This window comes from Dipodomys merriami, unplaced genomic scaffold, assembly GCF_024711535.1.
Source record: "Dipodomys merriami isolate MVZ:Mamm:240054 unplaced genomic scaffold, mDipMer1.0.p SCAF_345, whole genome shotgun sequence".
In the NCBI taxonomy this organism is placed as follows: Eukaryota; Metazoa; Chordata; class Mammalia; order Rodentia; family Heteromyidae; genus Dipodomys; species Dipodomys merriami.
In genome coordinates, this window is record NW_027204993.1 from 66,712 (window position 1) to 89,010 (window position 22,299).

A 22,299-nucleotide genomic window follows, 5' to 3' on the forward strand; every position below is an offset into this window, starting at 1 on the left:
AGACAAGGATGCCCACTCTCTCCACTTCTCTTCAATCAAGTATTAGAATGCCTAGCTACAGCAATAAGACAAGATGCAGACATAAAGGGGATCCAAATAGGGAAAGAAGAAATAAAACTCTCCCTCTTTGCAGATGACATGATCTTGTATTTAAAGAATCCCATAAACTCCACTCCCAAATTACTCAAGCTGATTCAAAACTTTGGCAAAGTAGCAGGTTATAAAATTATCCCCCCAAAATCAATGGCTTTTCTATATGCCAACAATGAGAAAAGTGTGGCTGAAATTAGGAAAGCAACTCCATTTGTAATAGCCCCACAAAAAATAAAATACCTAGGAATTAACTTAACCAAAGAAGTGAAGGACCTCTATGATGAAAACTTTAAAATCTTGAAAAAGGAAATCAACACAGAACTTAAAAAATGGCAAAACCTCCCATGCTCCTGGATTGGAAAGATTAACATCGTGAAAATGGCAATACTTCCCAAGGCTATCTACAAATTCAATGCGATACCTATCAAAATTCCACCCTCATTCTTCAAGGAAATAGAAGAGGCAATCCAAAAATTCATATGGAACAATAAAAGACCCCGAATAGCAAAAACGCTCCTCAACGGAAAGAACACTGCTGGAGGAATATCAATACCAAATTTCAAACTCTACTATAAAGCCATAGTAATCAAAACAGCTTGGTATTGGCATAAGAACAGACCTCAGGACCAATGGAATAGAATTGAAAACCCAGAAATGAACCTACAGACCTATAGCCATCTAATCTTCGATAAGGAAGCTAAAACAATAGAATCTAAGAAAGACAGCCTCTTCAGTAAATGGTGCTGGCAAAATTGGTTAACTACATGTAGAAAACTAAAGCTAGATCCTTATATATCACCCTGCACCAGAATCAACTCCAAATGGATCAAAGACCTTGAATTCAAAGCAGACACTCTGAAAACATTACAGGATGGAATAGGAGAAACCCTAGGTCTCCTTGGCTCAGGCCGAAATTTTCTGAATAGAGACCCGGAAGCACAACAAATCAAAGAAAGGTTGGACAAATGGGATTGCATAAGATTGCAGAGCTTCTGCAGGGCAAATGACATAGCTGGCAAGATCAATAGAAAGCCCACGGATTGGGAGAAGATCTTTACTAGCCATACAACGGACAAGGGTCTCATATCTAAAATATACTTGGAACTCAAAAAATTAAACCACCCAACAACAAATCCTCAAAGAAACAACTGCCCAATAAATAAGTGGGCGAAAGACTTAAAGAGAAGCTTCTCTGAAGAAGAAAGAAGGATGGCCAATAGACACATGAAGAAATGTTCAACATCCCTAGCCATAAAAGAAATGCAAATCAAAACAACATTGAAATATCACCTCACTCCAGTTAGAACAGCAAAAATCAAGAACTCTAACAACAACAGATGCTGGAGGGGATGTGGACAGAAAGGAACCTTACTTCATTGTTGGTGGGAATGTAAACTTGTTCAACCACTTTGGAAAGCAGTATGGAGGTTCCTCAAAAGACTTCACATAGATCTCCCCTATGATCCAGCAATCCCACTTTTGGGCATTTACCCAAATGTTTCCAAACAAGACCATACTAAAGCTACCAGCACAACTATGTTTATTGCAGCATTATTTACCATAGCTAAGATATGGAACCAACCCAGATGCCCCTCAGTAGATGAATGGATCAAGAAAATGTGGTATATATACACAATGGAATTCTATGCCTCCATCAGAAAGAATGACATTTCCCCATTTGTTAGGAAATGGAAAGGTTTGGAAAAAATTATATTAAGTGAAGTAAGCCAGGCCCAAAGAAGCATAGGTCCCATGGTTTCCCTTATTTGCTATATATAGTATAGGTATGAGTCAAGCGGAAAAGGTCAGATAATGTGATGTTAGGAAAATGAACCCTTAAATATGTATTTTAATGTTTTCATTTCTTTCATGCATGTGTTTCTAACGCATTTATAAGATTATTTCTTTGTTGCTTTGTATGTCCCTCCCCCACAGTGTAACCCCCGCTTTCACTATATTTGATGTCAGTATAACATGTGGAGGAGATGGGGACAAACTAGTCGTTTAAGGATTCAGGTGGACCTGTTGCAACAATGAGAAGTACAAAATGTCATGTCAAAACCAGCTTTACAATGTCGGTGTGGGGGGGGAGGGGGGTATAATTGGGTGGGGGGAGGGGGGAGGCGGGGAAGGGAGGTGAAGGGTAAACAAAGGAGGAGGCTGCAATGCTTGGTAAGAAATATATGCATTATTCTGCCCATGTAATTGTAACCCCTCTGTACAGTATGTTCTCAAATAAAATAAAATTAAATTAAAAAAATAAAATAAAATAAAATAAAATAAAAAAAATAAAAAAATAAAAAAATGAAGAAAAATGCACACACACTTATGCCCCTAAAATAAAATTCTAATAGGAAAAAAATTATTAGAAAACAAATTTTTTTCAAAAAAGGTAAAAATTAAGGATTAAAAATTTTTTTTAAATTTTTATTTTTATTGTTTGTGAACATACTGTACAGAGGGGTTACAATTACATGGGCAGAATAATGCGTACATTTCTTACCAAGCATTGCAGCCTCCTCCTTTGTTTACCCTTCACATCCCTTCCCAGCCCTCCCCACCCCCCCAACCCCCCGCCCGCAACAAAGCTGTAAAGTTCGTTTTCGATATGACAACTTGTACTTCTCATAGTTGCAACGGGTCCACCTGTATCCTTAAACGACTTGTTTTTCCCATCTCCTCCACAAATTATACCGACATCAAATATAGTGAAAGCAAGGGTTATACTGTGGGGGAGGGACATACAAAGCACCAAAGAAATAATCTTATAATGTGTTAGAAACAAATGCATGAAAGAAAAAAAAACATTTAAATACATATCTAAGGGTTCATTTTCCTAACATCACCTTATCTGACCTTTTCTGCTTGACTCATACATATACTAGATATTGCAAATAAGGGAAACCATGGGACCTATGTTTCTTTGGGCTTGGCTTACTTCACTTAATATAATTTTTTCCAAGCTTTTCCATTTCCTAACAAATGTGGAAATGTCATTCTTTCTGATGGAGGCATAAAATTCCATTGTGTATAATACCACATTTTCTTGATCCATTCATCTACTGAGGGGCATCTGGGTTGGTTCCATATCTTAGCTATGGTAAATAATGCTGCAATAAACATAATTGTGCTGGTAGTTTTAGTGTGGTCTTGTTTGTTATCATTTGGGTAAATGCCCAAAAGTGGGATTGCTGGGTCATAGGGGAGCTCTATGTGAAGGCTTTTGAGGAAGCTCCATACTGCTTTCCAAAGTGGTTGAGCAAGTTTACATTCTCACCAACAATGAAGTAAGGTTCCCTTCTGTCCACATCCCCTCCAGCATCTGTTGTTGTTAGAGTTCTTGATTTTTGCCATTCTAACTGGGGTGAGGTGGTATCTCAATGTTGTTTTGATTTGCATTTCTTTTATAGCTAGGGAGGTTGAGCATTTCTTCATGTGTGTATTGGCCATCCTTCTTTCTTCTTCAGTAAGTTTTTCTTCAAGTCTTTAGCCCACTTATTTGAAAAAGAGCAGCAAGATAAACCCCAATCCAGTAGACAGAAAGAAATAATTAAAATTAAATCAGAATTAGAATCCAAGAAAACTATAGAAAGTATCAACAAAACAAAGAGTTGGTTCTTCGAAAAAAATCAACAAAATTGACAGACCCTTAGCAAATCTTATTAGAAAAAGAAGAGAACATATCCAAATAAATAAACTCAGAGAGGAGAATGGAAACGTCACCACAGAAACAACCAAGATTCAGAACATTATCAGGGAATACTTCTCAAAACTTCATCCTAATAAGTTTGAGAACTTGACAGAAATGGGCCTTTTCCTAGCAAATATTGACATGCCAAAACTAAACCAAGATGAGTTAAACCAGCTTAACAGGTCATATCAAGCATTGAAATAGAAACAGCAATAAGAGACCCCCTAGCTAAGAAAAGTGCAGGACTAGATGGTTTTACAGCAGAATTCTACAAGGCCTTCAAAGCAGAGCTCACGCCAATACTCCTCCAACTCTTCAATGAAATTGAAAGAGAAAGTTCACTACCGAACACATTCTATGAAGCCATCATAACCCTCATCACAAAACCAGGCAGGGACTCATCAAAGAAAGAGAACTATATACCCATTTCTTTGATGAACATTGATGCAAATTTCTCAACAAAATTTTGGCCAATCGACTTCAACAATTCATCCAAAAAATCATACACCACGATCAAACAGGATTCATTTCAGGGATGCAAAGCTGGTTCAATATATGCAAATCAATTAATATTATTCGTCACATCAACAGGAGTAAAATTATGAACCACATGGTTATCTCAATAGATGCAGAAAAAGCATTCAACAAGATCCAACACCCCTTTATGATGGTTTTGGAAAAATTAGGAATCCATGGAACATTCCTCAATACAATAAAGGCTGTATATGACAAACCTACAGGCAGCATTATACTTAATGGTGAAAAATTAAAGCCATTTCCTCTTAACTCAGGAATGAGACAAGGATGTCCCCTCTCTCCACTTCTCTTCAATATAGTATTAGAATGCCTAGCTACAGCAATAAGACAAGATGCAAACATAAAGGGGATCCAAATAGGGAAAGAAGAAATAAAACTCTCCCTTTTTGCAGATGACATGATCTTGTATTTAAAGGATCCCATAGACTCCCCTCCCAAATTACTCAAGCTGATTCAAAACTTTGGCAAAGTAGGAGGGTATAAAATGAACCCTCAAAAATCAATGGCTTTTCTGTATGCCAACAATGAGAAAAGTGTGGCTGAAATTAGGAAAGTAACCCCATTTCTAATAGCTCCTCAAAAAATAAAATATCTGGGAATTAACTTAACCAAAGTAGTAAAGGACCTCTATGATGAAAACTTTAAAATCTTGAAAAAGGAAATCAAAACAGAACTCAGAAAATGGCAAAACCTCCCATGCTCCTGGACTGGAAAAATTACCATCGTGAAAATGGCAATACTTCCCAAAGCTATCTACAAATTCAATGCGATACCTATCAAAATTCCACCCTCATTCTTCAAGGAAATAGAAGAGGCAATCCAAAAATCATATGGAACAATAAAAGAAAATTTTAGAAAAAAATTTTTTTAATAAAAGGTACAACAAAAAAAAAGTTCTTTGGTTTTTTTTGGGAGGGGTGGGAAAAATCCTGTGTCTCCCTTCTGTCCGTAACCAGCCTCTTGCTAGAGTCTCTGGTCTGCTTGTGTTCCTGTGGCTTCGTTGGTTACTTATGTCAGTTTCTTTGAACAGGCAGAAAAATGCTCTGAGATCCTCCTGCCAGGTTAGTTCAATAGGAGGAGATGGCTTTTCCTCGAGTTTGGAGTTGCTGTGATGAGGCTAGGTTCTGGGTAGAGTTGAGGCCCTTCTGCAAACAAGTAGCTTTTCCTGGGGGCTAGCTTGTGAAAAATTCAGAGCCCAGACTGAAGCCATTCTCAGGGTTTCTATTTACTGAATTTCAATTGATTGTCCAGGCTGCTAAAGGGAGGGGCAGCCTCTGGCACTGATTACCCGGTGAAGAAAGACACTCCTGGGGCTGGCGCCAGAGCTGGGTGACTTTTCCCTGGGTGGAGCTGAGTCTGGAAGGTCAGGTTAGGCTCTTTTGACCTGCTAGATGATTCTAGATTTATTCCAGGGCCTGAGTTGGAGCTAGCAGTTCGGCTGAGCTTTGTCGGTATCCAAGATGGAGATCTCCGGTACTGGGGGGGAAGGGGTGGCCTTCCCTCCTCTGCTCCCTGAGAAGGAGTGAGGATGTCATGCCAAGTCTTGGTTCCTGGGTTGTCTCTGGTCTGCAAACTGCAGGATGAAGATGTCTGTTCCTTGTCGGTTCTTGCTGGTTTTGAGTAGAATCCGCTTGGCCACCACGTCTGGCTCCTTCATCCCTGGACTCTCTGTGTGTGATTCAGTATGGCGGCTGCAGTCGTTGCCGCCACTGCTGCCGCCGCAGTGGCGGCTGCTGGCAAGTGCTCAGGGCTGTTTCCTTGCTTGTATTTTCTCTCTGGCCTAACTCTCTGTCCTGTGAAGACACACTTGGTGTGATTCTCTGGCTTAGGACTGTTCACTGGAACTCTAAAACTGCTTTCTATGCAAGAGCTTGTTTAGCCTCCAGCTTCTCCTCCGCCATCTTCCCAGAACTCTTGTGCTTCATCTTATACTGATCTGGCTATCTAATAAAGGACCTGCTCTCTGCCACTATCTTGTTCTATTTGGTTTTTAGCTTCCTTTTCTATTGCTGGTTTGGTGGGGAAAATTATTCCAATTTTTCTTGTTGTGCAGTTTCTTCAGTTAAGGAGTGCTTCGCTGGGTACATTATACTTAGTTGGTATTTATTTGCTTGTAAGCTGTAGCATACACCTTTTCAGGTTCTCCTTACTTTCATGGTCTCAGATGATAAATTTATATTTATTCTGACAGACAGCCTTTCCATCATAGGTAATCAAATATTTCTCTCATAGATTCAAGGATTCTTTTCTGGGTCTCTACTGATCCTGTGGGAATTACAGTGTAGCAGTAGAATGTTCTTTTCAAGTCTGGTCTGTGTGGACCTCTATGGCTTCATATACCTGAATGTGTGTATAATTTTCCATAGGTACTTCTCTGCTAGAATTCTTGTAAATATGTTTCTTACATCTTTCATTGTGTGATTTTCTCCTTCCTGGATATCTAGTCTTAAATTAGGCATTTTTATTGATCCTAGAAATTGTTGAAAGTTACTTTGCATCTCACATTTGTTCTGGAAAATTGGCCCCTCTTTTGTTCTATTCTGTCTTCTATGTCATGTATTCTGCCGTCAATCCTTTCTACTTCTTTAATTTTATTTCTTTCCCTGCTTCTATCACTTTACTGAAGTTTATTTTGGCCTTATATGGACTTTTTTACTTCTGGGTTTATCTGTGTCTTCTCCCATATCATTTTGCTTAGAGACAATATTTTCATTGGACCCTTTCCATCTTGTGATATTCATTTAGCTTTCTCTTTGTAGGTACCATGAATTCTTCAAATAACCTTTAATTACTCTCCTCATGATCACAAATTGTCTTGTATAAGTTTTTCTTTTCATAAACAATTTTATAACCAAGTTTTTTGCTTTGTTTCATTTTGCTTAATTTTTTGGTCAGTTGTGGGGCTTGATCTCTGATCCTGGGCACTGTCCCTGAGCTCTTCAGCTCAAGGCAAATGCTCTAGAACTACAGTGCCACTTCCTGCTTTCTGGTAATTAATTGGATCTAAGTGTCTCATGGACTTTTCTGCCCAGGCTGGCTCTGAACTGTGATCCTCCTATCTCAGCCTTCTGAGTAGCTAGGTTTATAGGCATGAGCCACTGGCTCCCGGCTATCACCGAGTTTTAAAAACATTTTTAGAACTATCTTCTATCTCCTTCATTGTCTGACCTATAGCCTGCTTATTTTCTGTAAAAATTCACATGCTTTAATGTCCATTTTTTTGTGTTTCCTTGGGTTCTTTCAGTCCATTTTGAATCATTTGTATTTATATGTTGCCTCCATGGATTCCTTCTTTGAACAATGTGTTATAATTTCATTATATAAATTTCTTTAGAATGTGCACTCACAGACATCATTGCACACATAGACATGACAAGGAAAAACAAAAATACTTTGACCTTCTTAATTCCTTTATGTATTTTTTTCCTTTCCTATATCTGAATATAAATGTATTGAGAAAAGAATAGTGGTTAGTGCAATATCCCATGGTAGCCATGGACGTTGGATTTCAATATAGAGCTTCTTCACAATTCTTTCTTTATTCCCCATATTGGAGGTTCCTCTCTCAATACTGAGTGCCTTTTATTTGGTTGCCCTACATAAATAAGAATAAAATTCCCTCACCTATTTAAACTCTTGATCTGCTTGATCTGATGTTCATTATGTTGAGTTTATTAACAGAGCACCCTATAGAATCTTCATTAAATGATGTTTTGCTTCCGAAATATGCTATTAAATTGAAATTTTATTAGCTCAACCTGCAATATAATAACCCCATACATATACTGGGAGACTTGAAACACAGTATTTTCACACAGGTGTGGGCAGTTAACCAAAGTGATGGCAATTTAATATTTGCTGTCTCATGATAATGTTTTCACATATTTATTGGCAGATAAACATGCATTCCAAGTCATAAGTAAGTTTGAACTTTTCCTCCTGAATTTCTTTGTTCATTATACAGGTCTACCTTTAAGAACTACCAGTTTGTTTTGGCTGTGGCTTTTGCTATTGAAGAGATCAACAAAAATCCTAAACTTTTACATAACTTGACTCTGGGGTTTGATATCTATGATGTTCAATATGGAATATGGACAGAATTTAAAAATCCCTTCACTTGCCTCTTTGGGAAGTATAAGATTCCCAACTATAATTGTATGTCAGAGAACAAGTTTATAGCAGTACTTACAGGACCTTCAGGGGCAATGTCTTCTCAGATTGCGACCCTGCTAAACATCTACAAGTTTCCACAGGTGAGAGTGTGAGCGGTTGTGGATATTAATAATGTCTACCTTAGTATCATTTCATGTGTTAGAAGAGAATGATAGGGTATTCATGAGCCAATCAAATTTTGTCATATCAAAGTTCAATATTGAAAGGTAATGGTATATCTATAGTCCCAATGGTTTGGAAAAGGGTAAGGGAATTTTAGAGCAGACACACTTTTGGAGTTTTAAATCTTGTCATTAATTTTCTTTAAGAAATCAGGAGATGGAAAATGACTTTAAAATGTCAATGTATGTTGAGCTGGGTACTAATGGCTCACATCTGTAATCCTAGAGAATCAAAAAACCTATTTCTAATTAATGAGAAAAAAGTAGACTGTAATGTGTGGTTCAAGTGCTAATTTGAGGGAAAACAGCAAGAAGTATATAGGGCCATGATTTCTTGGCCTTGTACTATCATACGCACACACACATGCACACACATACAAAAATCCATACTCACTCATAGGGAAGATATATTGAATGAATTAAGGCTCTGAAAGAGAAAGGATGTATGTTTTCTCTCATGTATAATGTTAGGTCTAAAATAGGAAGATGAAATATTCAAAAATATATGGCATACACATAGATTTGCATATATGCCTGATAACTCTGGCTAAAGTATGGTACATATTGGGGTAGAGTTTCATGGTGCAACCTCTTTGAAAAACAGTATAAAAATGAAAAAAATACTGAAGTATGTCTTCTCTGAGGGAGAGGACCAGTGTTAAGGGGATCTGTTAAGGGACAGAGGAAGAAGAAGTAGATAGATGGGAAGATATAATATAATATTCAGAGCATATTGTGAAAGTGGAACTAGTAATATCAGGGAATGTGGGGTAGAGATAGGTGACAGGAGTTTTTAGAAACTGTGGCAATAATCAAGAGTCATTATAGAACCAAACTGATACATTATATAATTTTAACAATTTAATGTTTTTCAAAACCTAAAAGGAAAACCTAGCTTCTACCTACTTCCCATGGTTATATAATATATATCATGATTTGGATTATGATGGATGGAAATTTTCTCATTCATGCAGTGTCCTATCTTCATTCCCTTTAGCTTAGTTTTGGGCCTTTTGATTATGCCCTGAATGACAAGAACAAGTTTCCTGGTCTCTATCAGATGGCCTCAAAGGACACGTCAGTAGCCAAAGCCATAGTCTTATTACTGCTTCACTTCAGCTGGAATTGGGTGTCACTGTTAACCTTAGAAGATGAGAACAGTTTGTGGATTCTTCCTGAATTGAAAGAAGAGATGGCCAAGAACCGAGTTTGTATAGATATTGAGCTATCATTTCCAAAGCAGGCTGACTCAAATATTTTAAAATTCATGGCACATTATAACCAGATAAATAAATCTTCAGCAAAAGTCTTCATTCTATATGTTAATAATGAATTCCTACAGAATATAATGATAGCTATTGAGCAATTTTTAATAAAAGGAAAAGTTTTTATCACAAACTCACAGTGGGATTTCATCATGAGGAAAAAATATTTCATTCTTGGTTCATTTCATGTACCTCTCATTTTTTCACACCATCACCCAGATATTTCTGCATTCATGGATTTTGTCAAGGCAATAAACCCTTCCAAATATCCAGAAGATTTTTTCCTTGCCAGGCTGTGGTTTTGTTTTTTTAATTGTTCAGATTCTCAGTCTGACTGTGTAATGTGGGGGAACTGTCCACACGATGCCTCCTTGGATTGGTTGCCTATGCACATTTTTGGTGTAACTATGTCTGGAGACAGTTACAATATATACAATGCTGTGTATGCTGTGGCCCAGGCTCTCCATGAAATGCTTCTTCATCAAACAGAAGCCAAAACAGTGGAAAATAAAAAAGGAAGAATGCCTTATACTGCACAGGTAAGGCTTTCTGTGTTGGTTCACACACACTAAGAAGACTGTCCCTTTGTGGGAGGTTACTTAATATATGAAATTAAATATATCATGTATTTTCCCCCAAACCGAAGGAACTGTATTTCTCTAAATGTCTGTGAGATTCTCTAGATATGTGTTCATATGCTCTTCAGGAAAAGTAGGCCACTAACAAGGACAAGATATATTCCAAGTTTCTAAAAACTCTTTTACTTTCAAATAACATCAACATGTTAATATCTAATGTTTTGAAAACTGCAAAATCAACTTTCCCTTTGTATTTCTTAAGCAATTGCAAACAATGACCTCCTGAATATAATTATCAATATTTTTCATGTTATCAAGTTTTGTTTGACTTTACCTATTAAAAATTTACAATGTTTAAACTATAGACATTCACAAAATTAGTCATTGTGGAAAACTGTAGCTAGGCAATTGAAAATTGCCTAGTATTACCTGGTATTAGTCTATTGTGAAAAGAAGCCTTCTATTTCTTTGTTGAGTGACCAGGATTCAGAAACATTACTTTTATTCTTTCATATATTTTCTTCTGGGATAATTCATCACATGTCTCTGATATTCTTGAATTCTGAATCAGAAATTTAAGGCAATCAGATGCTTTTGTAGGTCAGGTTTTTCTTCTTATCTCTGGGATGTACTTTACCATAATATAATGTATCTCTTTTAGCTTCATCCTATTCTGAAGGACATTCAGTTTTACAACCCTGTAGGAGATCAAGTGATTTTGAATGATAAAAGGAAATTGGAGGCAAAGTATGACATTGTGAATATTTGGAAATTTCCAGAAGGTCTTGAAATGAAAGTGAAAGTAGGAAAGTTTTCATCACATATGCAACATGGCCATCAACTATATTTATCTGAAGATATGGTAGAGTGGGCCATAGAAACAACAGAGGTGTGTTGGATCTTTGTAATAATTTTCAGGATATGTAAGTAAACAAATTTCAGCTTTAAAATTGCCTTGTTGGGTGTCACCAACTTATTCTTGTAATACTAGCTACTTAGCTGGCTGAGATCTGAAATTCATTTTTGAACATAGTCCTAGCAGGAAAGAGTGAGACTCATCTTTTTTGTTTGTTTGTTTAAGTGGTACTAAGGAATTGAACCCAGGGCTTCATGCAAGCTATGCTAGCACTCTATCTAGCCCACATTCCCAGCACAAGATTCATCATAATGATGAAAAAAAGTGGGAAGTGGAGCTATGGATCAAGCATTAAGAGGGTAGCTTTAAGCAACAAATCTCAGATACACAGCCAAGGCTCTTAGTTCAAGACTTATATCTGGCAGGCACACACACACACACACACACACACACACATTTATACTCTATGTACTTACAAACACTCAAGTTTTGTACATTTAAATATTTCCAATTTCAGAAATTCTATTGACTAACTGTTGATAAGAAAGGAACAGAATAATTTAACAGGGCTAAACACTGGTAGCACATGCATGTAATCCTATCTTCTCAATCAGTTGGAAGCCTCCTATCTAAGATCACAGGTCAGTTAAAAGCTCAACTGGGTAGAAAAGTCTGTGATACCCTTAACTTAATTAACTAGAAAAAAGCTCAAGTGGAGATTTGCCTCAAGTGGTAGAATGCTAATCTTGAGCAAAAACAAATCTCAAAGGCCATGCCCAGATTATGAGTTCAAGCCCAAGGATCAGTGTCAAATAAAAGTTAACAGTTTGTTTCCAAATATTTCTTGACAATCTTGTCATACAATATATATTTCATTTTTCTCAGCAAATTTCTTTTTTTTTTGGGGGGGGGCGTCCGGTCGTGGGGCCTGAACTCTGGGCCTGGGCGCTGTCCCTCAGCTCTTCAGCTCAAGGCTAGCACTCTACCACTTGAGCCACAGCGCCACTTGAAGCTTTTTTCTTTTTGCTTATGTGGTGCTGAGGAATTGAACCCAGGGCCTCGAGCATGCAAGGCAAACGCTCTACCACTGAGCCACCTTCCCAGCCCCTCTCAGCAAATTTCTATGCTGTGACAAAGTATCAGAGCAATCAGTTTTGTGTGTCAAAATTTATTTTGCTCCATCTCATGGAAGTTCTGTTCAATGGTTAATTATCTGCTTCTTAAGCACCTTTGGTAAGAGGAATCAGTGGAGGATGAGCAAGAACAAGATTTTCACCTCATGGCCACTGGACAAATAAGAAGATGATATTATGGCCTGGAGTTCAAATAACCCTAAACAAGGGAGACTTGAGGATTATATACACTTAAAGCTTCAAAACACATTCTTCCTTTTTTTGCATAGTCTTCTTTCTTACTCCTCATCAGTGCAAATGTGTAAGAGGTAGCAAATAATGATATGAACTCAAGAAACACCATAGGACTGGCAATTAGGGCTTACTTTCTCACGATCAATACCCACAATTCTCAATATTTCAACAGGTTAGATAGAGATTAAGTTTATAACCTATAAGCAGTTCTTGTATGAGGTGAAACTTATATAATATAATTCAATAAACTGACCAGATTTATATGCATAAAGTACTATGCTTAATAATCTTATTCTTTAAAATAATGAAATTTTTGGAATGTCATGTAAAAGTATGAAGAGTTATTGACATGTATCTTATTATCTTCAGCCTCCACACTCTGTTTGCAGTGAGAGTTGTGGTCCTGGATTCAGGAAATCCCCTCAGGAGGGAAAGATGGCTTGTTGCTTTGATTGCATGTCTTGCTCAGAGAATGAGATAGCTAATAGCACAGGTAAGTGCATGACTTAGGGAGAAAATACATACTTTCAATTAGTGTTCCCCAATCCAGGCAATGCAGAACTGGTATATTAAGATTACAGAATCAAAGTTTTTCTTCTTTTATTTAGTAATCCAATTGTGATCATGGATGATATTGTTATTTGAAACAAAATCAAGATCTCAGAATTATAAAATCACTAATATAATTTAAGGTCTATTATATAAAGTGCAAAGACATTTTAAAGTTAAGGTATCCATTAACTTCAAATTTAACTTTACAATAGAAACAAAAGAGATCTTCCACATCTTTATTTCCTAGTGCCCAGAAATGTTCTCGCAACAGAGCAAGTTTTCTGTTGATTTTTGTGTAATAATCAGGCACAAAGTTTGTACATAGCTTGAATTCAGAGCTTCAAAAAATGATTTGATTTTTGTTGACCAACACTTTACATATAAGTAGGAGAGACAAATATAACAACTGCAAGGAGGGGCTAAGTGGCTCCTTTTTATTTTTTAAAGAGGCATACAGGGAACTTCAAACTTTTCTATGCACACTTCTGTATGACAGACTGGAGGAGTGCACAGGAGACTGAGAATAATTATAGCAGAAGGCAGAAGTGTAGAAATATTTGGATATTAGAAATAGCCAGAAATAATATGTGTGATAGTCACACATATTATTAAAAATAGATAATGTGGGAGTGTGTCAGAATATAATGAAATGCTACTGAACATATCTGGTAATAATTGGAAATAGTTCCTTATATGATATTAAGTATTGAATAGTTAGAATTTTCTCTATGTATGGATTTCCTAATTTCCTTTTAAGAAATAAATAAGGGACTGATGTTTATTTGATTACCTCACTAGATATGGAGCAGTGCGTGAACTGCCCATTTCATCAGTATGCCAACAGAGAGAGAAACCAGTGCCTACAAAGAGCTGAAAGTTTCCTGGCTTATGAAGAGCCCTTGGGGATGGCCTTGGCTTGCATGGCTCTTTGTTTGTGTTCACTCACAGCATTTATTCTTGGAGTCTTTGTGAAATATCACAACACCCCCATTGTCAAGGCTAATAACCAGGCTCTCAGCTACACCCTGCTCATCTCCCTCATCTTCTGCTTTCTCTGTTCCTTGCTCTTTATTGGCCGTCCCAATAAAGTCACCTGCATTCTACAGCAAACCACATTTGGAGTTGCATTCACTGTAGCTGTTTCTGCTGTCTTGGCAAAAACTGTAACTGTGGTTCTGGCCTTCAAGGTCACATCTCGAGGGAAAAGGATGAGGTGGCTTCTGCTATCAGGGGCTCCTAACTTTATCATTCCCATCTGTACATTGATTCAGGTGATTCTCTCTGTTCTTTGGCTAAGGACTTCACCTCCCTTCATTGAAACAGACATACAATCTGAACATAGCCACATTATCATCCTGTGTAACAAAGGCTCTCTCAAAGCTTTCTACTGTTTCTTAGGATACATGTTTTGTCTGGCCCTGGGCAGCTTCATGGTGGCTTTTCTGGCCAGGAAACTTCCTGACACCTTCAATGAAGCCAAATTCCTGACCTTCAGCATGCTGGTTTTCTGCAGTGTCTGGCTCACTTTCTTGCCTGTCTACCACAGTGTCAAGGGGAAAATCATGGTAACTATAGAGATTTTTTCCATCTTGACTTCCAGTGCAGGGCTACTGGGCTGCATCTTTGTCCCCAAGTGCTACATCATCTTGTTAAGGCCTGAGAGAAATTTTCTGCATGGTTTTAGGAAGAAAACACACACTGGGAAAAATAATCCCTCTTAATGTTATCCTTACTTATATCATCAAATGTATAGATGGTTGAAATTAAATCTTCATTATTTTTTCCCATCTTATATTATTTTGTATTGTTGAAATAAATTCAATGAAGGAGTGACTTTTACTCATTTCTCTAGTAATGATACAGTAAAAAATTGTAGCCAGAGTATGGTGAATTTGAATTTCATTCCACATATTTTTGGTTCTTTCTGTTTGGTTCTGTACTCATACAATCACTACTACCAGTGCATTTAACTGTTTCTAGTTTTCTTATTGTGCGTTCTTAAACCTTTGCCTAAAATTTCCTTCTTTTGCTAGTCTTGGGTCTGCTAGTCCTTTACCACTTGAGCCATAGCTTTACTTTTGACTGTGGTGGTTACTTGAAATGAGCTTCTTATTATTTTCTTGCCCAGGTTGGCTTTGTAATGTGGTCACCAGATCTTATCTTGTGCAGCTGTGTTTATGGGTGTTTTTCTAAACTCTTAAATGTAGTATCTCCCTGCCTGTACATCACTGGTCTTCTTGATCACAATTTATTAATATTTTCCTCTTTTAAATGTTCCATGATTGGGCTGGGAAGGTGGCTTAGTGGTAGAGTGCTTGCCTTGCATGCATGAGGCCCTGGGTTGGATTCCTCGGCACCACATAAGCAAAAAGAAAAAAGCTGGAAGTGGCGCTGTGGCTCAAGTGGTAGAGTGCTAGCCTTGAGCTGAAGAGCTGAGGGACAGCGCACAGACCCAGAGTTCAGGCCCCACGACTGGACCCACCCCCTCCCCCCAGAAAAGTTGTATGATTTCATATACTTATTAGAGTGTATTTTCCTTAGTAGTTGGGAATTCCATTCACACATCTGCCTTTTACCATATTCCTCAATCTGTTTTGTTGAATCAATCTCTCCTATGATCTTTGATTCCATTAACTCTCTTTTCCTTTCCTTCCCTGTCCTCTTTCTTCTTTTCTACTTTCTCTACATTGTTTTAAATTTCAAGAATGGATTGTATATTTTATGAAAATATACTTCAATTGTATATCATGATTTAATTACTTTATGAAGTAAGAGTGAAGGAAAATAAAGATTTATAATAGATTGCTTACCAATGGCTGGATATGTGTTTCAACTTATTCATGTATAATCACTTTAAAAATAATATGTACAAAATTATATACATTTTATCTGTCTACAAAATTACTTACATTTCAATGGACTACACTTTTCTCTGTATATCCTTTTTTCTTTTTAAGTTATCAATTTATCTTATATCTGTTAAGTACAAGTGAATGTTATATTTCTAATATTTAAATTTTATAAGAAATGCATTATTCATTATTAAACAGGCTGAATTATTGAGTTCTATGCAATGATTAAAGAAACACATGACTACTTAAGACATACAGTTAGATATGGTATGCCTTTCTGCCCCGCCCCCCCTTATGCCTTTCTTTCCTCTGGCATTTGTAATCTTCTTTGAAAATTCATTATGAAGGTTTTCAGTTCAACATGTCAATTATCAGTACAATGACATTTGATACCTACTTCATGGACTTCATTGCTTTAGTTTTAAATTGGAATTATTGGTCAAATAAAGACTCTGCATTGTGTCTATGTTCCTTTCAAAAGTCATGCTACTTAACAAGTATTGCTACATTATTATCATTTTCATCAGGAGATGATGAATATATTTTACTATCTATTAAATTTCATATTCCATCTTTTTCTCTTGATTTTAATAATTTCATCAATAGAAATGTATTATTATTGATGAGCAATACATGCATTACTCATTCAGTAGCAAGCAGTTAATACTCATCACAACATAAGAGACCTCAAACTATCTATTATGCACAAGTGAGAATGCATTTTTGGCCACCAGGAAAGAGAGCAAGCAGTCAAGACTGAGTAAGAAAAAAAGATGAGAGCTGATTAATAAGACATTCTGTCAATGTTGTGCAAATATTATAGTCAATTTTAGAGGTGAAGTTCTGTTGTTGAAATTGCTAATAATAAAGCAAAGAAATGATGACTTTCAAAGGATTGATACCCACTTAAAATGAAAAGTCATGAGATGAGCAGGGCAGTCAAGTAGGAAATACCCCAGAGTAGTGCATATTAAATATACACATACACACACACACACACACACACACACACACACACACACACAGAAAAGAAAAAAATGATGTAAGAAGTAAAGAAATAACATAAAATACAATCCATAATATCAATGTTGGAGACAGAAAAAAGACTCAGGCAGGCACTGGTGGCTCATTGTAATCCTAACCTCAGCTATTCAGGAAGCTGAGATTTGAGAATGAGTGTTTAAGCTAGCCCTGGCAAGAAATTAATGAGACAGTTATCTACAATTAACCACCGGGGAACCGGAAATAGAGCTATAGTTCAAATTTTACAGGGCTAGCCTTGAGCACAAACGAGATTGGGGACAGCACCTATGCCCTAAATTCCACAACATCTTTCCCTTCACTAAAAAAATATCTCATAAGCTGTAAGTTGTTTCAAATGAAATAACTGAAAACAGAGATTAAAAAATCAAATGTGGGGGGGGGAGAAGGATTGGGACTGGGGGGGGGAGAGGGGAGGCTGGGAAGGGATGTGAAGGATAAACACAGGAGGAGGCTGCAATGCTTGGTAAGAAATGTACGCATTATCCTGCCCATGTAATTGTAACCCCTCTGTACAGTATGTTCACAAATAAAATTAAAAAAAATCAAATGTATTTTGGTGATCTGCTAAAGACACAAATAAAGCGAATTTCAAGATAATCCAGGAGCTTTAATGGTACTTTTAAAAGACTCTAAAAGTTGAGACCATACTAGAAGATATGGGTGCTGGAAGGTGCTATGGGATGCAGAGGTCTAGATAGTGTTGCTTGAAGATCATTATGCTACTTGTTTGGTACTAAGCTGTTGTCACATAAAACCCTGGAAGGACCACTGTATAACTATAGCAAGTGTGTGTCACCATATTGGCTGCTACTTGCCCAGTTGTTCAAAAGAGAACAGATAAGGACCTATTATCACAAATTGAGATCAAAGTTTCCAGAAAAGTTATGAGAGGCAGTTTTTGAGAGAAATGGTACCTCTCTTTAAAGTCGGCTATCTAAATGAAGAATACACCATATATAGCTATGTTTGTTAGAGAATGATGATTGGATGAAAATGGAAACATTCTGTATTAGCACATTATTCTTCAAAAAATGCCATGCAACAATGTAATTGTATTACCTAAATTTGAAGTTAGTAAAAGCATAATAGATAGGTTGTAGGCAATAAAACAGTATGATTAAGCCATGGTAAAATGCATAAATACCATAACAGCTACCTCAAGAGGACTGAAATAAAGTAAAAAGCAGCCAAATTAAACTAGTATATCCATCACATTTATAATCTGGAAGTAACTACTACATTCTGACATACCTCTTTTGGAGTACTGTTACACGTACACTTTTGGTCATTTTTAACCAATCACACTTTTGGTCATTTTTAACCAATCTGCTTTTAGTGACAACTGAACAATCTAGTCTTAACTTTTCTGCCCCAATTCTTCTACCTAAAAGGAAGAAAAGGTTAAAGGAAAGTAGTGGAGTATACTTCCTCTCCTTACTCCAAGGTGATACCCTGCCTCTTTAAAAGCAAAACAGTAACACTGTTTTCTTAGAAGAGAGACATGAAAAGTCTTTTTTAAACTATGGTAGGAAATAGGTTATAATGTAGTATGTATAGGGACTTACAAATACCTTGAATTCACTAGTGTCCCATCATACACTTACACTAAATTGTAATAAAGATTTATCAAAAACATTTGTTTCAGCTGGGTGCCAGTGGCTCATGGCTGTAGTCTGAGCTACTCAGGCGGCTGAGATCTGAGGATCATGGTTCAAAGCCAGGCAGGGCAGAAAGGTCCATGAGACTCTTATCTCCAGTAAGCCACTAGAAAATGAGAAGTGATGCTATGGCTCAAATGGTAAAGCACTGGCCTTGAGATGAAGAGCTGAGGGACAGTGCCCTGGCCCGGAGTTCAAGCCCCAGGTCAGACTAAAAAAATGAAGGGTAATGATTCCTTGGAATGAAGCTAACACTTTCATACCTAGTTTAAACCTAAAGGAAAAAAGCAAGTTTATGGTCTAAGTTTATATAAATATTTTACGTTGAATTCCAAACACAAGGAATTTGAGTCTTATGTTTTCTTAAAGGTTGCAACACATATGTTAAACATCCCTAATTTTAAATAAAAAGTTTTAGCCTAAGAAAATAAGAACCAACAAAATCCTGCAGCGTGTTATTACATTGCCATAGAAAGAAAATTCCCTGACTACTTCTAACAGTAAGGAGAAGAGGTAAAGTATGGAGATGGAAACTTTCGGGATTTGCCTAAATTTTACTGTAAAATAAACAAAACAGATTTCACAAATGCCCTATCACTTCAGAAATTTCCATATGTAAAGATTCCTACACTAGAAAAAAGTGAACCCGATGTCAGAAGTTATGCCATTTTATTATGCAAATTTTCCCTTTATAATGACAGCGAAATTATAAAGTATGAAAATAAAATGTAGATATAAATAATATAATTTTGAGTAATGGAAAAGGGAAATAACTTATTTCTGGAAATGAAACAAATCTTGGATGCTAGAATAATTCAACAAGATTTTTTACCAACTGTTAGAAGAATGATGAAAGAACTCAGGCATTATAGTAAGAAACAAACCTTAGCAACAAGGGGAAATTATGTTTATATAAGAAATATCAACAAAGACTTAGAGATCATCAAAAACACCACCAAGTAATTATGTTTTTATAAAGTCACTTAAAGACATTAATGGAGCACTAGAGCAAAAGGAATAAAAAAATCACATGTGCAAGAGTTTATACTTGGTGAACTACCAGATAAAGTTTTCTCCTGTATGATTAGAGGAAAAGCAAAAATGTCTGAGAATCTAAGATAGACAAAATCATGAGATGTGGTAAGACTATAAAAAATAAAGCAGCCTGGCATCAATGGTTCATGCCTATAATGCATGCTACACAGGAGGCTGAGAACTGAAAATCATTGTTTAAAGCCAACCCAAGCAAGAAAGTCAATGACTCTCTTTTATCTCATAAACTACTCAGAAAACCTGGACTTGGTGCTTAGGCTCAAATTGTGAAGTGCTACTTTTAAGAAAAAAGAGGTCAGGAAAAGCATCACCCAGGGCCTGTGTTCAAACCTGAGGACCAGTAAAAATGGAAAGAAAGAAAGAAAGAAAGAAAGAAAGAAGGAAAGAAGGAAAGAAAGAAAGAAAGAAAAGAAAGGAAGGAAGGAAAGAAAGAAAAGAAAGGAAGGAAGGAAAGAAAGAAAAGAAAGGAAGGAAGGAAAGAAAGAAAGAGAACAAAAGACAGAAGGAAAGAAAGAGAACAAAAGACAGAAGAAAAAAGAGAAAGAGAAAGGAAGGAAGGAAGAAAATGGGAGAGAAAGAACAAGAGAGAGAGAGAGAGAGAGAGAGAGAGAGAGAGAGAGAGAGAGAGAGAGAGAGAGAGAGAGAGAGAGAGAGAGAGAGAGAGAGATACCAAAGCATAAACAATCAGCAAACTCTCCCAGAGACATGAATGGTGATGTTCTGCAATGTTATTTTTCTCCCAACACTTCTGGTACCAACCTGTGGTGTTTCTTCAACTCCAAATCCATCTCCAAATTCATCTCCTACAATGTATTTTTTTTATACTCCCTAGACGTAGCATAGTCTATACATGTCCAGATCTCACCTCACTGCCTCCAGAGCATAAGCCTGTGTAAAGCATATGTTTGCTGTGTCTAGTCACCAGGCACCTTCCTGAAGTGATGGAGGGCTGCACCTGTGTCACCTCATTAACATCAGTTCTCCGCTGTTGGAAAATGATTATGTAAAAACAAGATGCTTCTATTTCTCACAACATAGTAGATTTTCCACATAGACCCGCCCTTAAATATCATACTACACCTCCAAATCAGCTATCAAATATAAAAATTCAATGTCCAGTAGGCAGAAACTAAAGGTGTCTTCTCAGCCTTTCCAAATTGCAATAAATTACACAGTCTGTACCAAGTACCTGAAGATAAAACAGAATAGTTGAAATGATTTTCCCAACTACTGTAATCCATCTTGCTAACCAGCTCTACATAAGCAGAACTCTGACTCTGTCCTTTTAGTTAAAAAATGTCATGAAGCCCATGCTTTACCTCTATGCTTTGCAATTTCCAAACTTTTCTTATATGAACAAAAGGTTGAAATGATCATGGAACAACTATGAAGTTAGCTTTCACAAAGCTCAAAATTTAGTTTGAAAAAGTTACCTTTGAATTTTTTTTAATAACTGGTGTCTACCTCTACCTAAAGTCTAAAGCAGCAAGCCCCTCCTTTACTGTCATCCTAATCACGGGATGATCACATGTACATTTTTTTAAACTTAAGAAGAGCTGATTTTGCCACATTCCATCATATGACATTAATAAATATTTGGTTTTTGAAAGTTATGTCTAGGAAGAATCAGTGTGTCTAACAGGTCAGAGAGGCCCGTCTTTCCATTCCAACCTTATGCATGTGTGTGATGGATCTCCCTTTTTGATGGGTTCAGCGATGTGGGGGAAATTTGAATTTCAGCAAGACCTGTGGGGATATACAGACAGAATCAGAAAAAATGGGGTCTAGTAGAGAAGGGAGGATCACCATATCTCATGTTCTTTCCCTACTACAAGTCCATATACAGGCCCAGTCTTCCCCCCTGAGCCACTGGCCATGGCTGCTGCCACCTTTCTGAGAAGATGAGCTCAGTGTGTACTGAGCTGCCAAGTGGCAGTGGAGGCCTGCAGGCAAAAAAGAGGTCTTTTCATAGACACTGGTCATGGCATGGGGCTTGCAGCTGCCTTGCAGGGGCCTGCCTCCTGCAGGCCAGGAGACTCAGGGCCCTGCATCACAACTGAGGGCTTGGCTCACCTACCCATGATCTGCTAAGGTGACATAGAGGTACTGGGACTATTTCTGATTCCCACAGCTCATCCTACATGACCCCAGATTGCAACCACATCCACCATTATGCAATTCTCACCTGTTGTTGTGTCTCCCTGAAGGGAAACAATGCTTTTTGCCCTCAGGCCTGACTCATTGAGCTCCAGACACAAGGAACAAACATAGCTCCAATGCACAGGAAGCTCCCATACCTTACCTCACTTCCCCACTTTCCAAAAGCACTCCTCATTTGACAGTTCTGAAGTAATATTATGGCCTTCTTCATTGGCTTTGAGAACTGGTCCCATCCCCATACACCTGACTGACAAGCCTG

The 22,299-nt window shown here is 37.2% G+C and overlaps 1 protein-coding gene across 1 annotated transcript in view; it reads left to right on the plus strand.

Annotated features, from left to right (window-relative positions):
* The first annotated feature begins 6,005 nt into the window (after positions 1-6,005).
* LOC138803667 (vomeronasal type-2 receptor 116-like) overlaps positions 6,006-22,299 on the plus strand; it is a 30,484-nt gene continuing 14,190 nt past the window's right edge. Inside the window, exons 1-7 of the mRNA XM_069987729.1 lie at positions 6,006-6,061; positions 8,286-8,574; positions 9,653-9,866; positions 10,242-10,459; positions 11,160-11,387; positions 13,091-13,214; positions 14,072-14,950. Coding sequence (XP_069843830.1) covers positions 6,006-6,061; positions 8,286-8,574; positions 9,653-9,866; positions 10,242-10,459; positions 11,160-11,387; positions 13,091-13,214; positions 14,072-14,950 — 2,008 coding nt within the window. The remainder of the gene's footprint in view (positions 6,062-8,285; positions 8,575-9,652; positions 9,867-10,241; positions 10,460-11,159; positions 11,388-13,090; positions 13,215-14,071; positions 14,951-22,299) is intronic.